Source organism: Elephantulus edwardii, unplaced genomic scaffold (assembly GCF_000299155.1).
Source record: "Elephantulus edwardii isolate Elephantulus edwardi_28Jun2011 unplaced genomic scaffold, EleEdw1.0 scaffold00163, whole genome shotgun sequence".
NCBI lineage: Eukaryota > Metazoa > Chordata > Mammalia > Macroscelidea > Macroscelididae > Elephantulus > Elephantulus edwardii.
Window position 1 is genome coordinate 391,643 of NW_006399913.1, and position 20,483 is coordinate 412,125.

At 36.1% G+C, this 20,483-nt stretch overlaps 1 protein-coding gene across 3 annotated transcripts in view; it reads left to right on the plus strand.

Moving 5' to 3' along the window:
* NOX4 (NADPH oxidase 4) overlaps positions 1-20,483 on the plus strand; it is a 264,726-nt gene that overhangs the window by 174,205 nt on the left and 70,038 nt on the right. For all 3 annotated transcript variants that reach the window (XM_006895246.1, XM_006895247.1, XM_006895248.1), the window contains exon 13: positions 19,964-20,045. In XM_006895246.1, coding sequence (XP_006895308.1) covers positions 19,964-20,045 — 82 coding nt within the window. The remainder of the gene's footprint in view (positions 1-19,963; positions 20,046-20,483) is intronic.

Here is a 20,483-nt window from a genome sequence, read left to right on the forward strand (position 1 = left end):
AATGAATGAATGGAATCCCAAAATCTCTGTAGATGTTCATTGAAATAAAAAATAAACAACCTAAATTAAAAAAAAAAGAAAAAGAAAAAGAAATGTTGTGTGATCTGCATAAAGCAGGCAGGACCTCCAATCCTGATGTCACTTTCCTCTTCATATAGTCCAGCTTCTGAAATTATTTGCTCAGTATACAGTTTGAATAGGAATGGAGAAAGGAGTTTGGATAGGTAAGGAGAAAGAATACAACCCTAACACACACTTTTCCTGATTTTGACTATACACTATTCCCTTATTCTATTTGGACAACTGCTTCTTTTTCTAGGTATACGTTTTGCATGAACACAATTAAGTGTTTTGGGATTTCCTTTCTTCTCAATATTAAGTAAGGAATTTATGTATGATCTACAATAGAGAATGGTGGGATCCTGAGTTGTTGGCTCTTGGAAAATCTTCAAGCTTGGAAATTAATCTATTTTTGTGGTTCAACTTTTAGTCAAGCGAGCTTATAAATATTCATCACCTCAGATAGGGACATATTTCTCAGTACAATGAACCATAGGTGACCAAAAGAGCAATATTTCTACCAAAAGAAAGCTCACAAGACAGAAAGGAATAGGGGGGGAAGGGCCAAAGGAGACAGAGAACCCAGGGAGCAACTGTAAAGGGTGCTGTTACGTTGAGGAGTCTACAACCAATACCATGAAATAAAATGTATAAAATTGTCACATGGAAAGACTTATTTACTCTGTAAATATTTGCCAGAAATATAGTTAAGGACTGGGGAAGGGGGGAATTTGACAAAAAAGAGGGAAAATTTGGCAGGAAATTCACTTCTGTGGTTGGTTTTAGTTGGCTTCAGTAACCATATTTTGCATGCCATTACCTTTTTTTTTTTTTGCAAAGCATTTCAGCTTAGAACTTTATAATAACATAAAAGAAAATCTCAGTTTCTTTAGTTTTGCTTAAAATTGCCTGTTCCCTCTTGAATATACACCGAGGGAGGGCTTTCAGAATGTGTGCAAAGAGCAGAGACTGAATTAATATCAAGCTGAGCCTTGATCACTTTGAGGTGGTATTTCTTTGTTGAGTGCTGACATTGTTAAAATATGCATTTGCTGTGACAAGTGGAAGTACAACATTTTCCTTAAAAGGTGAATCGTAAGAAGTTTAGTAGCAATGTTTTTATCCAAAAATGCTTTTGCTACTAGTTTTTGATTTTCTTGAACCTCAGTTCTTTTGTTTCTCCCTGTCAAACTTTTGTTGTGCTTTAGCTTTGGTGACAGTTGAAAAGAATGTATATTTTAAGAGAAAGCCTGTTGTAGGCATTGATTCATTGATGTATTTAGAGGCCAAGAAGTCCATTTTCTCCCTCAAAGGATTCTTTGATTTTTGGAATAGTATGTTTAAAAATTAGGACTCAGAACTTTGGGTATCACATAATGGCCTATGGTTATTGTACTTCTGAAAACAGAAGGATGCATTAAATAATTTTCCTTTAAAAATAAATTGACTATTTCATTGTTTACCTTCAGATGTTACAATGTCTTTTAAAAAAATCCAGATATCAAGGCATGTTGATGGTGTATGGCTCTGTATGTGTTTTTTTCTTTTCTTATGCAAGCCCCAGAAGAACAAAGTAAAAGGAGGCTCTATGAGAACAAGGGGGCATAGTATATTCTCTATGGAAATGGAGACCATACAGTCCAGAGAAAAAGATACTGTTTTATGAAGATAAGTGTGTTTTGTTTTAATCTCTGCATTTTACCATAGCCCTGTGACCATGTGCCCCGTCAGCTAGCTTTTCGGTTTTAAAGTTCCTTACCTACAACATGCTGCCCTGAAGGGGTTATTTCCTCATTTCTTAGTTCAGTGTAATGTAAAACTTCTAGTTCTTAAAAATAAATTCTCAAATAGATAATGCTATTTCATATGAAGAGGAAGCAATTATAAATTAATTTTATGAAGTTTCTCATTGGTGGCTAGAATTTTGATGTTCCGTCTCACATACTTTGGGCATGTGGCCAGGAGAGACTAGTCCCTGGAGAAGGGCATCATGCTTGGAACGGTGGACGGACATTGCAGGAGAGGGAGACCCAGGATGAGATGGATTGATTCAGTAACTAGGGCAGTGGATTTGATGTGTCGAAATTATTGAGACTGGCTCAGGATAGGGAATGGTTTAGAGATGCTGTACATAGGATAACTAGGGGTTGCAAACAACTCAAGGGCACATAACAAGAACAACAACAGTTGAGGAAAGCTCATCAGAATATTATGGAGATTATATGACAAGTATATTGCTTTCGTAAAATTCCTTTTCCCTCCTATTATATGTTAAGTATATGTTAATGCTAGTTGTATATACCTTATTGTCATCACTAAAACTGCATGTACGAGCTATAATTTGTTTTCCCCCCTCTGTTTTCTAAGAGAAAAGTAGCACTCATTTTAAAAAAAATTATTTTTACTTTACATTGGTTTACATACAGAATTCATGTACATTGTGTTTTACTTACATGCATTGGGTTTCACACATTCTTTCATTCAAATACGTTTCATACATCGTGTTGTATGAAATTAATCACTATCGATCCATGCTCATTATGACCCCATATTTTTAGGTCCCACCTGGATCCTTTATAATGCCTTCATCTTCTCCCTCTGCCCACCAAATTCTGCAACATTGTGATACCTCCCCCTCCCCATGCTAAACCCCTTTCTGCTCTCCCCTTCCCTCTTCAGACTTTTGTACACATTTTACTAGTTATCCTTCTATCTTTACAATAATAGTCTTATGCAGTATTTATACTTATGAGGCTCAGTTCACTCAGCATAATGTTCTCCAGCCTCTCACGTGTTATATAATATTTTTCAAAATAATTTCTTCTGAGTGCTGCATAGTATTCCATTAAGTAAATGTACTACAACTTCTCAATCCATTCGTTTGCTGTTGGAAACTGGGCTCTTTTCTTTTTCTTGCTATTGTGAATAATGCTTCTATGAACATTGTTGTACAAATCTCCATTTGTGTCTCAGTACCATTTTCCTTGTGGTATATTCCTAGCTGTGGAATACCTGGGTTATATGAAATTTTTAGAAACAGCTTTTTGAGGAAATGCCAAACTGACTTCCATCATAGTTGTACCATTTTATAATCCCAACAACAGTGTATTATTGTTATTATTGTTATTGTTGTTATGTGCCATGAGTTACTTGCAACTCATAGTGACCCTTTGTACAATAACCCTAAACCCTGCTCTGTCCTGTGCCAATCTTGTTGTCTCTTGACACACCTTCCCCCATGACCCCAGTCACTGAATCACTCCATGTCATGAAGGGTCTTTCACCCTTGCTCTGTCCCCGTACCCTCCCAAGCATGACGTTCCTCTTCCAGGACTAGTTCCACTGTGTAGCATGTCCAAAATATGTCAGACAAAGCTTCAGAATCCTTGCCTCCAACGAACAGCCTGGTCTCCCCCTCTATAGGGGGGAAAATGTCTCTTAGTAATCCATGGTATATTCAGTACTCTTCTCTAGCACCAAAGCTCAAAGGCATCAATTCTCCTTCTATCATTCCTAGTCTTTGTCTAGCTTTCTGATGCATAGCAAGTACTTGCAAAGACTGTGTCCTGTGTCAGGTGCACCTTAATCTCCAGACTGATATCATTGCTCTTCAGTACTTTGGAGAGGTCTCTGACAACAGGCTTTTCCAGTGCAACTAATCTTTAATTCCCTGGCTGCTGAGAGTATTGATTGTGGAGCCAAGCAAACAAATAATCTCAATCTCTTCACCATCTATCAGATGCTGCCATTTGGCCCAGTGGTGAGAAGCTTTGTTTTCTTGATGTTGAGCTTCAATTCATATTGAAAGGTGCAGTCCTTGATGTTCTGCAAGCGAGTACTTCAGGTCCTCCTCACTTTCAGCAAGCAGGGTTGTACCATCTGCAAAACACGGATTGTTGATGAGTCTTCCTCCAATCCTGATGCCACATTTCTCCTCATAGAGCCCAGCCTCCCAGGTAATCTTTTCTGCATTTGGATAGAAAAGTTATGGAGATAGGATGTATATAAGAGTTCCAATCTCTCCATATCCTAATATTAGTTTCTTGCTGTCCTGTTAAATTTTGTCACTGCTTCTGAGGTGGTATGGTATCTCATTGTGGTTTTGATTTGCATCTCTATTACTATTATTTTGAGCATTTCTTCATGTGTATGGTAGTCATCTGAGTGTTTTCCTCTTTGAAAATCATCTTTATAGTTTCAATTATTTCTTCTATGTTTTACAAATTTTTCTATAGTTGTTCATACTTCTCCAAACTATGTATTTCTTCTGGTCTTCATCTCTGGAGTGTTCATTTTATCTGTGGCTTTCATTCCTTCTTCCAACATTTGTACTTTCTTTCATAGATGTTCATATGACTCTGCATTAATATATTTATTCATTTTCTCTCTCTCGCTCTCTCTCACTCTCTCTTTTGCTCTAACTCTCACTCTCTCTCTCTCTCTCTGGGTTATTCACTGGGTCTGCCATATGCTGTCCTTTTTTAGAAGACTTATTTTGGGTTTTGATGTGTGGGCTTTTTTTTTTGGCTTTTTCCCCCCCACAGTGTTTGAAGTTACTTGCTGATTTCTTCGCATTATGCAAAGGTTTTTGTGTTTGGCCATTTCTATTGTGTCTGCATATATTGTTGGCAGTTCATTATCTTTATGATGTTGTTTATTAGCTGCAGACGTAAAGTATTCCCTTTTTGGAGCAAGGTAACTCTCGATGCCTAGAGTCCTTTCTGGGACTATGCAACGGCAAAGTTCCCCTATCCTAATGTCCCTCTGAACTGCAGTTCATACTTGTAAGGCTCTCACTCCAGTACAGCTTGCCTCTTCTAAAGTTTGTAATTGTCCTTGGTGGTACTGATATACAGAGCAGCCAGAAACCACCTTCCTCTGGCAGGCAGCTACACCCTCTCTATCCCCTGTGAGTCCAAAGGTAGGTCAGGCCCTTAACTCTGTCGAGGTGCTTTCTAAGTTTTTGCACATAGCCTGGTCGCTGTCTCTCTAGTCTGTACCCACATTTTCCAAAATTTGTAGATGTTCTTGGTGGTGCTAGTGAACACAGCACCCAGACACCACCTTTCCCCGGCAGGAAGCTGTGCTCTCTCCCTATCTTGTGTGGGCTCAAGGAGAATAGGGCCTATCTGTACCCAGCTGCCTTCTCAGTTCTTGCGCATAGTCTGGTGGATATTGCTCTAGACTGTACCTGCTCTTCTAAAGTTTGCAAATGTCCTAGGAGCTGCTTGTGAGCACAAAATCCAGAGAACACCTTTCCCTGGCAGGCAACTGCACTTTGTCTGTCCTCTGTGGAGTTGAGGAGGACAGGGCCTCCCTCTACCCAGCTGCCCTCTCAGTTCTTACACATAGGATGATGGGAAGCTCTCCAACCTTTTCCTGCTTCTTCTAAAGCTTTCAACACTCATCTCTTTAACCTGTGCATGCTGCTTCTAAAGTTTTCAGTACTCTTTTGTTTGTAGTGGGGTTTGGGTTTTTTTGTTTGTTTGTTTTTTGTTGGCTTGGTATTTTGTGGTTTTTTTTTACACATCAGTATTTTTGTGTAGAAAGTGGTTTTACATAACCAGAACATGCATCTGATTTCCGCTTACAATTATGTAGTCTGTTTCCATTTCATTTTATTCATCAGAAAATGTAACGTTGTCTTTAATAAGAAAAAATTCTTGCTCTGCAACCACATTTCCTAATTTATCTAGAGTAGTAAATTTTTAGTGCCTTTGATGTTGCTGTGAAAGCAGTATTTTAAATAGCAACTATTGTTATTCAGCCTTGAGTTGCCATGGCAATAAAGAACATTCACTTAATTTAAACTAACTTTTTAGAAAACGAAATTTTATATTCTGTACGTCTCTGGTTGCTTAGAGTACACTCTAAATCTGCCCTCTAACTCTGATTTTCTGAAATAATGTGTTTTTCTAATATTAATGTGCGTATTTATCTTCCTAACGAAAATATCAAATTTTGACAAACCATTAATTTTACTGACTCCTATGGAGAAAAAGCTCCTCTTTTTCTCTTTAAGTAATTTTATTAATTACATTCTGAATCCTTTTGAAGTAGCCATAATGACATTCCAATTCTTTTGTTGTACTGACATTCCCTGGTGATAAACAGACCTGCCCTTGAAGATAAGAATTTGTTTTATTCATGGTGTGACAAATAATAGGTACAACATAAATGCTGAGTGAGTGAATAAATGAATAAAATATGATTTAATTGATAAAATTTATTCTGCTCAAAATGTCAGTATTATTCCCAATTCTAAATTCTCCACAATTAGTGGTTACTGAAAAGTAGGAAATAGGATAAAAATACAAGCAGTATATTCATCTCAGTAACACCAGGGAGCCTAAGGACTTTTTGGAGGGTTGGTTTGTTTATTTAAAGCAAAACAACCACCACCATGCTGCTTCTTTATTTCTGACAAAATAATTGTTTGTTTCTGGACTTTATGTATTTTGACTGCATGTCTCTTTCCACTGGACCTTTAACACTTTGTCATAACACATAGGGTCTTGATCAGTAAATGTTTACTGAAAAAAAAAATTTTAAGAAATGTATATATTATATGTGTACATATTTGAACACTCCTGTACCCGCAGCCAGGAAATTAAAACACTAATTGCATTGGGAAAATCTGCTGTCAGAGACCTCTCTAAAGTACTGGAGAGCAATGATATCAGTCTGGAGACTAAGGTGTACCTGATACAGACCATGGTCTTTGCAAGTACTTGCAGTGCATCAGAGAGCCAGACAATGACTAGGGATGATAGAAGGAGAGTTGATGACTTTGAGCTGTGGTGTGCAAAAAGAGTATTGAATATACCATGGACTGCTAGGAGAACAAACAAGTTCATCCTGGAGAGGATGAAGCCAGGCTGCACTTTGGAGGCAAGGATTCTAAAACTTAGTCTGACATACTTTAGACATGTTGCAAGGAGGGATCAGTCCTTGGAGAGGGACATCATGCTTGGGAAAGTGGAGGGACAGTGCAGGAGACGAAGACTCTCAATGAGATGAATTGATTCAGTCACTGGGGTAACGGGGATAGATGTGTCAGGACAGTAAGGTTGGCAAGGGATAGAGCAGGGTTTAGGGCTGTTGTACGTAGGGTTGCCATGAATCACAGGCAACTCGACAGCACACAACAACAACAACACATTTAAATAATAATATTTCATTTTCATAGAGGAAGCTTTTGTGGTATAGTCTAAGAGGAGTTGTGCTTTTAAACCAAAGATAGCTCATCTCCGATGGATTGAATTCATCAGAAGGACAGTTTCATCCTGTGCAATTTAAAACTTCAAAAATCCTTCTAGTGGTCCAGCTATTTGTCAGTTCTGACTTGACATCATTGAGATTGAGAGAGAGTTATCATAGAGTTGATTTAAATTCATGACAACCCCATATCTATCAAAACTGGACTATACTCCATAAAGATTTCAATGATGATTTTTTGAAAGCAGAGCACCAGACCTTTCTTTTCAAGCATCTCAGGGTACGTTCAAATCTTCATCCTTCCTATTAGTAATCAAGTACATTCATTAACTGTTTCTATAACCCATAGACATATATTTGTATGATATTTTCTAAGCTGTAGTATGTCTCTGTAGGTGTGAATTCACCAGTAGCTCAGAGGGAGAAAGATGGGAAGTCTCCTTTTGTAAACATTTACTGCCTCAGATACCTAATGAATAGTTGCTTTTATTCTGAATCGACTCCAAGGCAGTGAGTTTGGTTTTGCCTTTTAAAATACTGTAGAGAAGTGTTAATATTGCACCTCTCTTTTAGAAATCATGTACTTGTGTTTCTGCATTAATCCTGGGCCTTACTTGGGAAGGAGGAGAGTGGTTATGTGCCAAAAGCTGTAATAAAGAAGATGTGGTTGACAGCTGTCCTTGATAATGTGGTTGTGTGCATTAGAGTGCACATTCATGCCCTACAGCTACTCTTTTTTTTAAAAAAAAAAAGTTGTTTTTAGATAGGTCCTGTTTGTCTCATAAAGTAGAATCTAACTAGTAGAATCTAACTCATAGTGACCCTTTATATAGTCGATCTCAAAATTGCCTGATTCTGCACCATTCTTACATTGTCTGATTGTGGTAGCTTCCATGTCAATGTGTCTAATTGAGGATCTTCCTCTCCCTTTCTGATTCTCTGCCTTCCAAAAGGTGAAGTCTCTTTCCAGGGAAAGTCTCTTACCCTTTCCCTTAAGGAGCATTCCAGCTGTACCTCTTCCAAAACAGCCTGGTTTGTTCTTTTGTAGTCCATGATGTGAATAATATTCTGTGTCTTTGAATTGTGGTGTTGGAGAAAAATGTGAATATCCCATGAACTTCCAAAAGAACATATAAGTAAGTCTTCATAAAGGTGAAATTAGAGTGCTCCTTGGAGGTAAGGATGAGAAAGCTTTGTCTCATACTTTGGACATACTACTAAAAGAGGCTATTCCTTAGAAAAGGGTATCATGCTTGATTGGTGGAAGGCCAGGTGAAAGAGGAAGACCTCCATCAAGATGAATTGACATGGTGCAGCAATGGACTCAAATATATCAGAGGCTGTGAGGATGGCACAGAATAGTATAGGATTCAGATCTGTTGCTCATAGGGTTGTCATGAGTCGTACTCAACTCGATGGCACCTGACAGCAACAACAAATGCCAGCACAATTCAAAGACATCAATTCTTATTTGGTTTTTCTTATTCATGGTCCTAACCTTCACATGCATCTGAGACAATTGAAAATAGGAACATTTGGATCAAACACAGTATAGACTTTAAATAGATATTACAACTCTTCAAAAGTGCTGGATAGCAGATTTGCTTAATGAAATATGTCTTTTAATTTCTTTACTGTTGCTTTGGTGTGTTGATTATGCTGCTAAGTAAAATGAAATCAATAACAATTTCATTATTTTCTCCATGTATCATGAGTTAGATATTTTTTTTCTCTTCATACTGAGGTGTAATCTATACCAAAAGTTATTGTCATTGATCTTCAGTGTTCCATCAACTAGGACTGTATCATCTGCATCTTACAGGTTGTTGATAAGTTTTTCTCCAGCCATTATCCCCAAAATACGATACAGAGTGAATAAAAGTGAATATATTTTTCCCCTTTTGCTCTTAAATATTTTACTTTTTGATGTATATCCTTATAGATACATTTATTATATCAAAGATTATGTTATACAGTGCCATAAAGAGATTGCAATGCTGTGGGGAATTTATTATTTGCACCCTGTTGCTGCACTTGTCAAGAGCTCATCTGCTTATCTATAGGTCAGTGGGTCAAATCCACCAGCTGCTCCATGAGAGAAATATGTGGCAGGTGTTTTCTATAAGGATGACAATTTTGGAAGCCCAGTAGGTTTAAGGTCGCTATGAGCTGTAATTGACTCATAAGCAATGATTTTGAGTTTTGAAGGTAACTCTCTAAATAATTTTCCAGGGAAGCGTTCACCAGGATTTTCAGAAATACATTATTGACTTGCATTCCAGAATATTCTTTGTGATGGATTTTGGTTAGTCAAAAGTGACATTGAGAGAGCAATTGAGAGAGCAATTTTAATTGATCTCCTTGATCACCATGAGATTTGTGATTTCCCAAAGCCAAAGGTCAACTTGCAACACCTAATTTATAGTTAGAGTGGGCATAATTAGTATAATGGAAAGTATAGCTGGATTAGGATTCAGACTGGATTGAGTTCTTTCATGTTGACTAACCATGGTGTCCTTAGTTTTAAAACAGGTAGGCAACTCAGTAAACTCTTGTTTGACTTATATAAATGAAAACTTTGGAATTATCAAAGGCATGACCTGACTTATCTGAAAAGAGAGGTGGATAGCTTTTCATCCTCTTTCCTGCTCTTAAACCAATTTGTAGATTTTTTAAATCCCTTCCATTGAGTACTAGATCTTCTAAATATCATAAAAGCAGTTACAAAATTATTCATTTATCCATTCTTAACAGGACCTATAATCATTTGCCAATGTAATTCTTCACTAGATGAAGAGTAATACACAGCTTTTTAGGAATTGACCATTGTCTTTAAGCTGACACAATTTTTTTAAATTAATTTCTTAATTGTAAAATTAATGAAAGTTTATAGAAAAGTTGGATTTTCATTCATTCATTGTTGCACATTTTCCTCCCAAGCCACTGCCACCCCAGGTCACTTAAAAAAAATCATTCATTGTTGCATAAAGGCTGACACTATTTTAAGGAATTAAAACATGACTATATCAATGCTAAGCACTTATGACTACAGTCTGACTAGAGACTTAAGGTGATTAATAGAGTTTTTACTTGCGTTTGTGTCACTATAGGTCCCATGAGTCTTGGAATCTACTCCATGATTTGTTTTGTTCAGTTCTACAGTATATGATTGGAATGAACATGTTCATTCAAAAATCCTCTTTTCTCCCGTTTTATTGTATGTATATGTATGTTTTTTTTTTTATTTATTTCTTTATCCATTGTGCTTTAAGATAGGAAAGAGCCTTTCTTAAGCTTTGTTTCTTTGTTTTATTCTATTTCTAGTCCAATATCATTATTTATTCTTTAACTTCAAGAGACCTCATTCTTTTATATTTGAACCAAAGTTAAAATATAAGTGTTAAAAGAGTTTACCTTCATCAGGTTCCCCACAAACCCAGACATGAGGTTTTCTTAAACTAACTTCTGGATTCTTGTGGGGTTTTGGTTTTGGGGTGTTTTTTAATATGTTACTTACTGTGATAAGATATTTGACTTTGTGGATCATAGCAATGTATGGATAACATTGAGAAGAATGGGAATCTCAGAACATTTAATTATGCTTTTAGGAAATCTATACCTATACCAAGGTGCCGTAGACAGAACAGAGAAAGGGACCACTGTGGTTTAAAATCAGGAAAGCCTTAGGGCTGTGTCCTTTTTCCATATTTATTCAATCTGTGTGCTGAACAAATAATTTGAGAAGTTAGATCTTATGAATAAGAAGGTGGCATTAGAATTGGAGTAACACTCATCAACAACAACTGTTAGGCAGATGACACACCCTTCCTTGCTGAAACTTAGGGGGACTTGAAGTGTTTGCTGCAGATCAAATAATGCAATCATTAATATTAATTACGTCTCAAAGTCAAGAACGCACACACACACAAATATCCTCACCACTGGGCCAATAGGAAACACCATGATAGATAAAATACTGAAGGTGTCAACAATTTCATCTGCTTGGATCCACAATCAAAACCCTTGGCACCAGCTTTCAAGAAATCAGAAGGTGTATTTCATTGGGTCAATCTGCTGTCAAGGAACTCTTTAGGGTGTGAGTGAGTGATGATGTCAGTTTAAAGACTAAGGTGCATCTTGCTGTGCATTGGAGTGCTGGACAATGAGTAAGAGTAACAGAAGAATCAGTGCCTTTGAGTTGTGGTGCTGCAAAGCAGTACTGAATACCCTATAAACTGCCATAAGATTAAGCAGACATGTTTTGGAAAAAGTGTTACTTGATTTTTCCATAGAGACAGTGAGGGAGAAGTTTAGTATCATATACTTTGGACATGTGCTAGGAAGGGCTATTTTTTTTTTTCAGACAGGAGCATCACACTTGGAAAGGTGGAGGGTCAAAAGAGAGGAAGGCCTTCAATGAGGTGCAAAAACTGCAGCAATGGGCTCAAGTATGTCAGAGATGATAAGAATGGCATAGCATAGGGTAGGGTTGAGATCCACTTCCCATAGTGTTGCTTATACAGTGAAGTGTTAAGCTGCTAACTGAAAAGTTAAAACTCATTAATTTCTCAAAGAAGATACAGCATTTTGTTTCTTTAAAGATTTCTACCTTGGAACTCTATAGGGCAGTTCCAGACTGTCTTTTAGAGGAACTATTAGTCAATGTTAGCAAGAGAGGAAGAACTCCACAAGGTGTACTGATGCAGTGACTACAGCAGTGTACTCATGGATGTCAGAGATTGTGAGGAAGGCACTGAATAGCACAGGGTTTATATCTGTTGGTCATATGGTCGCTGTGAGTCATGCAATTTGATGGCATTTAACAGCAACAACAATAATATGAGACATTGGGTTGAGTGAGATATGGAGTAATGCAACAGTTAATTTAGGTGCTAACTAAAAGGATTGAGAGTTGGAAGAAAGGCTTGGCAATCTACTTCTGGGAAATAAGCTGGTGAAGACCCTATAGAGTATAGTTCTACCTGGTATACATGAAGTCACCATAGGTCAGAATCAACTCCATGGCAAGTGTTTTATTCCACTTCTTGCCCATATCAACTATATTATCACCAGCTTATTTTACTAATAATATTTAATTAAAAATTAAAATTGGGATGTATACTATGTTAATCAAGAAACCAGGAAAGAAGTCATAAACCAGAACCAAGACAAATCAAGACATATAGTTACTTTGGCAAAATTCACCTCCTTTCCCTTAGCATATATGCCTTAAGAAACTTGAAAGACAACTTAAAGGTCATTGAACTTACTTGACACATTTGTCAGTTGATAAAGGAATTTTGAGGCACTATTAGGTCAAGAATTTGGCTTTCTGACAACCAATTTAATGTATTTACAGTTATAGTCTATTGTTTTTAAGCTACAAACACCGTAACTAAATAAAAGTATGTTTCTTTATCCTTCACTGTTTGTTGTTGTTACTGATTAAAATACTTCATAAATTACAAAATTATCTAGTCCATATTGCAAAATTAATTTAAACTAGTACCTCTAACAATATATATTATGGTATAAAAGTCTGGCTGATTTTACTAAAAAGAGATTAACAATATTGACGAAATGTCTCATTCCTGGAAACATATATTCTGTAACATCCACTATCATGATGTGTTATACCAGCCTTCACTTGTTAACTGAGAGAAAGTTTTTAATTGTTTTTAAGATTTTGGAGGAAAAAGTAAACCTACTAAGTTTAATATGAACATTATTGCTGTTGTTGTGATAGCTGATCCTTCAGCAGGTTTTCAGAGACAATAAATCACATGTGAGGAGATTATCTCTCTTTTTTTGATGGTGCAGCTGATGGATTCAAACTTTGGAATTGCAACACAGCTTTCCACCAAGACCCCTTGACCTATATTAAGAGAGTATAAAAGAAGATTGTTTCTATAAGGACAAGTACAAAGAACTAAATCTTTTGGTTTGATTTTTAGTTGTGTGGTTTTTGTTTTGTTTTGTTTTTTAAATTGGGAATATTGTAATTCTTTTAGGGTGTTTTAACTGCCTTTTCTTTGTTTATGATAATTAATACTCAGATTGGTTGACATATTCTGTTATCTTAGTAAAGAGTATTGGGGGCAACATGTATTGGGCAGATTATCAGGTAGTATGCATTGATTTGGAGTTGGTAAGCTCTTGCCAATATCCTTCCAGCAAACAGCACTTCCTAACTACTATTTACTTGGCTGTGATTTTAAAGTTATAAAAGAATAACATCTGTCAATATGACTTCTTTTCCCCTATGTTTTAATTTTGTTTGCTTTTATGGCTCTTTTTCCTCTGTCCTTTCCTGCTTCCCTTTGCTTCTTTATTTTTTAAAAAAAATACTGATGTAGATATGCCTTCTCCCATTTTCTTTCCCTTCTTTCCTCATTAACTCTTCTCCCTCCTTTCTTTTCACCCTATACTTTCCCCCTTTGTCCTTCTTCTTTTTCTTTTCTGTAGTTCTAGAGAGAAAATGATGTTTTCTTTTCATCACAAGATAAATTTGCAAGCTGCTGTTTTTGTTTTTTTTTTTCCCTGGGTTTTTTTTTTAATTATCATTAAATTTTATTCATTTTCATGAACCTTTACAGAAATTTTGGGTTTTCATTCATTCATTGTTGCACTGTTTTCTCTACCCTCCTCCCCAATTCGTTCTTCTTCCCCCCACTTGAATGTCTGTTTTAATTGTCCAATTGCCACAGTGCTTGTCAAAGCCAGTTCTGATTAATCTCCTTTGTCAGTGTGTCCTTTGCCACTCCCTATCACTCCTCCCTGAGAGAGACTTCACCCTGATTCATAAGGAAAAGGGGATGGTGTATTCTCTTGGCTACTTCATGCTGTAAAAGGACGCTGTGGGTTTCAGGGTGAAGGTCTTCTCTCACTACTCCAAAGGGCCCCTTTGGCAATAGGAAACACATAGACTATTATGGAGATTGATTTTGGAATTTAGATGCACTGTTATCAGTTGTGCTTAGCTGTACATGTTCATATCCTTAAAAATGTATCACGGAAGTGTTGCAGCCTAGAAGACACAAATTTAACTAGTTAAAAGACATGAGTCAAAAATTAAAAAGCAATAATATTCTGAGTAGAGGTTCTAATAGTGGCATAAATCAAGTTACAGAGGGAAGGTGGTCATGGCAAGCTGCTATTTTGTTGATGGTGAACTCTAGTGGCACAGTGCTTAGGGACTTGCACTGCTAAATTAAAGATGATGTCTCTATCTGCTTGGATCCAGCAGTGGCAACTCCTCCTACGTGTTTTACAACCTATTGGATGATCAGCTATGACTTGATTCTGACTAAATGATCATGAATTTGGGTTAAATTTTGTTGTTAGGGAAATTCTTATTGCATTTGGTTTCTTTTGAAAGTTTGAGAGAATTACAAGGTTGCTATTTTCTATAAAAGGAAAAGCAACATACATTACAGTTATTATTGTTGTTATTAGATGCCATCCAGTTGAGTATGACTCACAATGACCCTATGACCAACAGACCTGAACCTTGTCCTGTTCTGTGCCATCTTCATCATTTCTAACTGAACAGCTACAGTCACATATTGCTACAGTCACTGTGTCAATCCATCTGGTTGAGGGTCTTCCACGTACATTTATATTACAGTAAAGGTAGAAAAAAAATAGTTTCGAGTATAATTAGGAAGAATATATTACTTTCTTGTCTTTATTTTTAGATAATTAAGTGTCTTCTCTGACAGTGATTGCTCAGAGAACCTAAATTAATATAACTGTGTTCAATGTGCCATCTAGATTTGGTGGTGTCAGAATTTATTTCATGAGAAAAAAGAAAAGTGGGTGAAAATCCACAAAACTTCAGTTAATTAAGATGTATGTCTTAATGGTATAAAATTATATTCAGACATTATCACATCATTAGTCAGTTCATCACAACGTTATAGTGTGGAAAATTCTTGAGTCCCTCTCAGTAGCTTTAATGAAATTGTTCTAAATGTTGTGAAAAGATTGAGCTCTAGTATTTAGGTAACTGGACCATTTACTTAAGAAATATTGACAAGCTTAAAAACTTTACATTTAAGTCTTTCTCAACTGACAAAGTTCAATATAATCTGATTTTATGTTTTTCTGCCAGAAAGGAGTTGGCATTTTAACATAACTTGTTCCTTAACAAAGGACACATCAATATATTTTGTGTTTTGCCTACTATAAGATAAAGGACGGGATGCTTCTTAAACATGCATGTGGTGTAAATGGTTTGCTCTTAGCTACCAGGCCAGAGCTTGGCAGTTTGAACCCAACCATCAGTGTTACAGAAGAACAACCTCCCAATTTGCCTCAGTAAGGATTACAGTAAAATGTTACCTATGGAATAGTCTTAATTTTTAACACATAGATTTGCCATGACATTGAGTTGACAAAATACATAGTAATCTAGGAGACAAAAGAAGAACTAATATGAAGATTACAAATAATTTTACATTTTTAGTTATTCCTTAGTCCCATAAAGAAAAATATGATAAGTATTTTTATAAGGTGAGATTATTCATATTTTTTAACATGATAAAAGATAAATAATGGAAAATTAATAGGCATAATTTAAAATTCCTGCATATTTTCTTATTATGTCTTCAGGATCTTATTTTTATAATCATGATACTTTGGCATTTTCTGTCTCTGGGGCATTGCACTTTTTACTTAAGGTGCTCCAAATATAGGAATACTAATTATAAATGTCTTCTGAGTTTGGTCAGCCATGTAAGTTATAAGTTAATTTTTTTATGTTGTGTTTGTTTTTTTTTAATAAATTTTAAAATAATATTTTTGTTCAGTTTCAAATCAAATGTCCTCCACAATTATAAAAGAAGGGAACAATTATTACTGAGAAACTGATGCATTACATAATGATAATACTAAGAATTCTAACTTTTGTTCTCCCTTAAACAAATGTATTCAGTAGAACTTTATACTTTTACTAACAGTGAGTATCCATCCAAGAAGATGTATTTGAATGACATTATCTTAACTGAGAAAAAGAATTATAAAATGAGAAACTGCAGTTTGTGCTATTTGGTTATATTTATGAACTTTGGGAAGAAAAAGGACAAGCAAAGTCCTCTATTACCAGAGGAATTTACTAAGTGTCCCGTTAGAAAAATATATTCACCTTGCTGATTAAAGTTAATAATAGGCTAGTAAATAATATGATTTCTTTAAATGCCATAAGCTCAAATGAAAGGCTAAAGGTAATTAAAGACGAAAAATAAATGATAGGTGGGTTTTGGGGTTGTTTTTTTGTATCTGTGGTATCTGGAATGCAGTCATCTCTATCTTTGAATCACCTCGAGGATAGTACAAGAACTATCAGAGTGATGAAAACAAATAAAGAAATACTTGAAAACCAAATCCATCGCTTTGAGAGGATTCCAGCTCACAGAGACCCTTAAGCACAAATTTCAACAAATCGGAGAATGGTCTCCTAGGATGTCCAAGGCTATCAGCTTTACAGAATCATGCTGACACCTTTCTCTCCTGTAGAATGGCTGGTGGGTGGAGTTCAGACTCATAATGTTTGCATTAGCGGCTGAATGTTTAAACCACTACACCCCTGTGATAGGCTCGCTCTTGTGGTTTCTTTCTACCACCATTCATCTATTTACATTCCTACATACACATATTTCATATAAATACACACACGCAAACACACACATGAGGAGCTCTGGTGACTTAGTGGTAGGGAGTTGTTCTGCCAACTCAAAGACATTTGGTTCAAATCCACCAGAAACTCCTGGAGAGAAAAATAGACAGTCTCCTCCCTTGTTATATACTACTTCGGGAAACTACTGACTAGACAGTACTTATCAACAACAAATATATATGAATAGCATTCTGTTGACATAGTCTGTATGAAGTTATTATAATCTGAACACCTCCACTTCTCTGGTGGTTGGAATCCACAGTGGCTCAGTGGGGGAAAGATGAGTGGTCTCTTCCATGCAGTTTACAGCTTGAGGGTCAGCTGTGAGTTGGTTCTAACTCCAAGGCAATTTTTGTTGTTCTTATATACCATTGAGTCAGAAGCAATACATATTTGACCCTCCAGTGGGCTTTCAGAGGCAGTTAATCACATGGAAGGAGACTGCCCTTTTCTTCTGTGGAGCAACTGGTGGGTTGAAACTGTGCACCTTTGAAATTGCAGCACAGCTTCTTGCCATTAGGCCAACAGAGGTTTCAAGCTCACTTTGCGCTTGGTCTCATTCTCTATCTCTTAATAAAGAAAAAAAAAAAGGAAAAGAAATAAAATCTATATCCTACTTCATATATTTTGTGACTAGCGAGCTCACAAATAATTTAACATCTCATACAAAGACTCAAATTCTTTGCTGCCAACTTGCTTCTGATTCACATTTGAGCTTGTACTGAAGCTTTCAAATTGCACAGAAGGAGCCTGCCTGTCCTTGTTCCTATGGAGCCACTGGCCACTTCAAACTGGTAGCTTCTGTTTTGGCCAGAAAAACCTTTGGGGTAACAGAGCAACTTACTACAGATTATTTGTGCTCCTGAATTTTAACATCTAGCTCTTCAGAAACTGAGATATGAAGAATATCATCAAGGAAATGCCCAGCATTTTGTAGAAATTGCTCATCTTCAATTTGTGATAGAATTCTTACAACCAGAAAGAACATCTTTTAATCCTCGTGCCATGATTCTCTTAAAGTCAAAATATGTCTCCTCTTGTTTTTTAAGTTGACATATAGTAGTAAGTTGTTCAGTACTAAGAGTTGTTTCAGTTAACCTTGGCAAGCAGTTTTCTTGTAAATATGGAAACTGGAACTATTGTCAGAATAAATATTTAGCACCTGAATAAGTAAACAGATAATATTCTGACAATACAGTATCCATTCACAGGACGAGGAGAGAAGGGTACATATACAAATGCAAATAACAATAAAAACATAATATGGTAACTTCCAAGAGAGTGTAAACATAATATATACTAGGAGAATTTATTCTAGATTTAAATAGAGGGAGAAAAGAGTGACATCAAGAAAGCCTTTGCATAGACTGGCTTCTAAATGTAATGAACTTATAGTCCTGCATATATTGTGTTAGTAAGAGAGTGATACATGGGTCTCCTTTGAAAAAAAAAAAAAAAGGTTAGTCGCATTATTCTTTATAGCCTATTCTTATCATTGGAATCTTCATAGCCTTCAGCCATTTAACTATTCATTCCTTTATTATTTTATTAATATTATGATGTTGTTGTTAGGTGCTGTAAAGTTGACTGAACCTTTCCCTACCCTGCACCATCCTCACGATGTCCTGACATGGTCAAGCCTCTTCTTTTAGCCCTCATGTCTGTCTCATTGAGAGCCTTCCTCTCTTTTGCTGACCTTCTACCTTTCCTAGCATGGGATCTTTTTCCAATAACTGACCCCTCCTGGTGACTTGCCCAAAGCATATGAGGCAAAATTTCACCTTCCTTGCCTGTAAGGAACACCTTGCCTTCTCTAAGACAGATTGCTTTGTTCTTTGGCCATCTAAGATTATTTAATTTTCTCTCCAATACCACACTTCAGAGATGTCAGTTTTTCTTGCATCATGATAGAAAGTTTCCTCAGGGATGAGCTATAAGCTTTTTAAAATTTGCTAGAGGGTCAGTTATGAATTGATTCTGATTCTATGCAATTAACCACAATAACAACATATGTAATTTACTGGGATTTTTTAATTGTTTTGTTTATATGTATAACTGAAGTCATTCAGTTCCATTTTAGTTTAAGTGTTCAGTATGTGAATAAACACAGTGTGTCAGTTCTTCTGAAAATTTACAATTGTTATGTACAGTGCTGCTATGAACATCCTTGTACTTGCATAATTAAACACATAAGAACTTATACAGGATATATAATTTGGAATAGAAATTTTATTCCATAAAGTCTTCAGAAGGTTAAATGTAAAAGAACATGCTAAATTGTTTTCCAAAGCTATTGCATTCCCTCCCGCTGAATGTAAGAGCTTATATTGATCCATTTTCTCTAACATTGGACTTTGTCAGACTAATTTCTATTATCCAAATGATGCATAATGTAAATACTATATAGTGGTTTGAAGTTTTAAATGTATATTTCCCAGGTTACTAATGAAGTTGTGAATCTCTTTATATGCCTGTTCTTAATCATATATATTTTCATTAACCTTCCAATTATAATTGTATACTATGAATGTTTAGTATTTTTATATTGGTAGAAATAATAATATTTTTAATCAGAAAAAAATCTAGAAAATGATGCGTGAACTTGTAATAAAGATGAACTAGAGGGTGAAACCAGGCTGCTCCTTGGAGGCAAGGATTCTGGGGCTTCGCCTGACATACTTTGGACATGTTGCAAGGAGAGACAGGTCTTTGGAGAAGGACATCATGCTGGGTAGAGTAGAGGGACAGCGCAGGAGGGGAAGACCCTCTATGAGGTGGATTGATTCAGTGACTGGGGTACTCAGGATGGGTGTGTCAGGGGCAATGAGATTGGCACAGGATAGAGCACGGTTTAGGGCTGTTGTACATAGGGTCGCTATGAGTCGCAAATGACTCGACGGCACATAACAACAACAACAGTAAAATGGTTAACAAAATAAAGTAATAATTCTGTATTGAAATTATTTTCTTGACATATTTTCATAGCTTGATGTCTTTTTCTTTTCACAGAACGGTTTCGAGATTTACTACTACCTTCATCTAGTCAAGATTCTGAAATTCTGCCTTTCATACAATCGAGGAATTATCCCAAGTAAGCCGTAGAAGTTTCATTGGTACTGAGAAAGGAATAGAAGAGGTTGTGCTAAGAAAAGACTAGAGAGAACAGAAACATATGATATTATCTCTTAGAGTTATGGGATAAATTTGAACACATTAACAACTAGTTAGAACATCTCCTGAAAAATACTATCTCCGTATCTGATTTTCCATTTTCCTACTCTATAAACTCATTATTTCATTGTGTGATAGATACTACTTTTGATGACTACATGATACATATGATTTCTATATATTTCTCTCCTTGGAAGATGTTTCTTTTAGGTAAGGTTGGTAAAACTTTGTCATACATACTTTGTTTGAACTTGTTGTTAGGAGGGGTCAGTCCTTGGAAAAGGACATAGTGCTTGGAAAGGCAGAAAGTAAAGATCTGGTTATTCTCAGGATAATATATGCTACTGTTAGGTGCTCC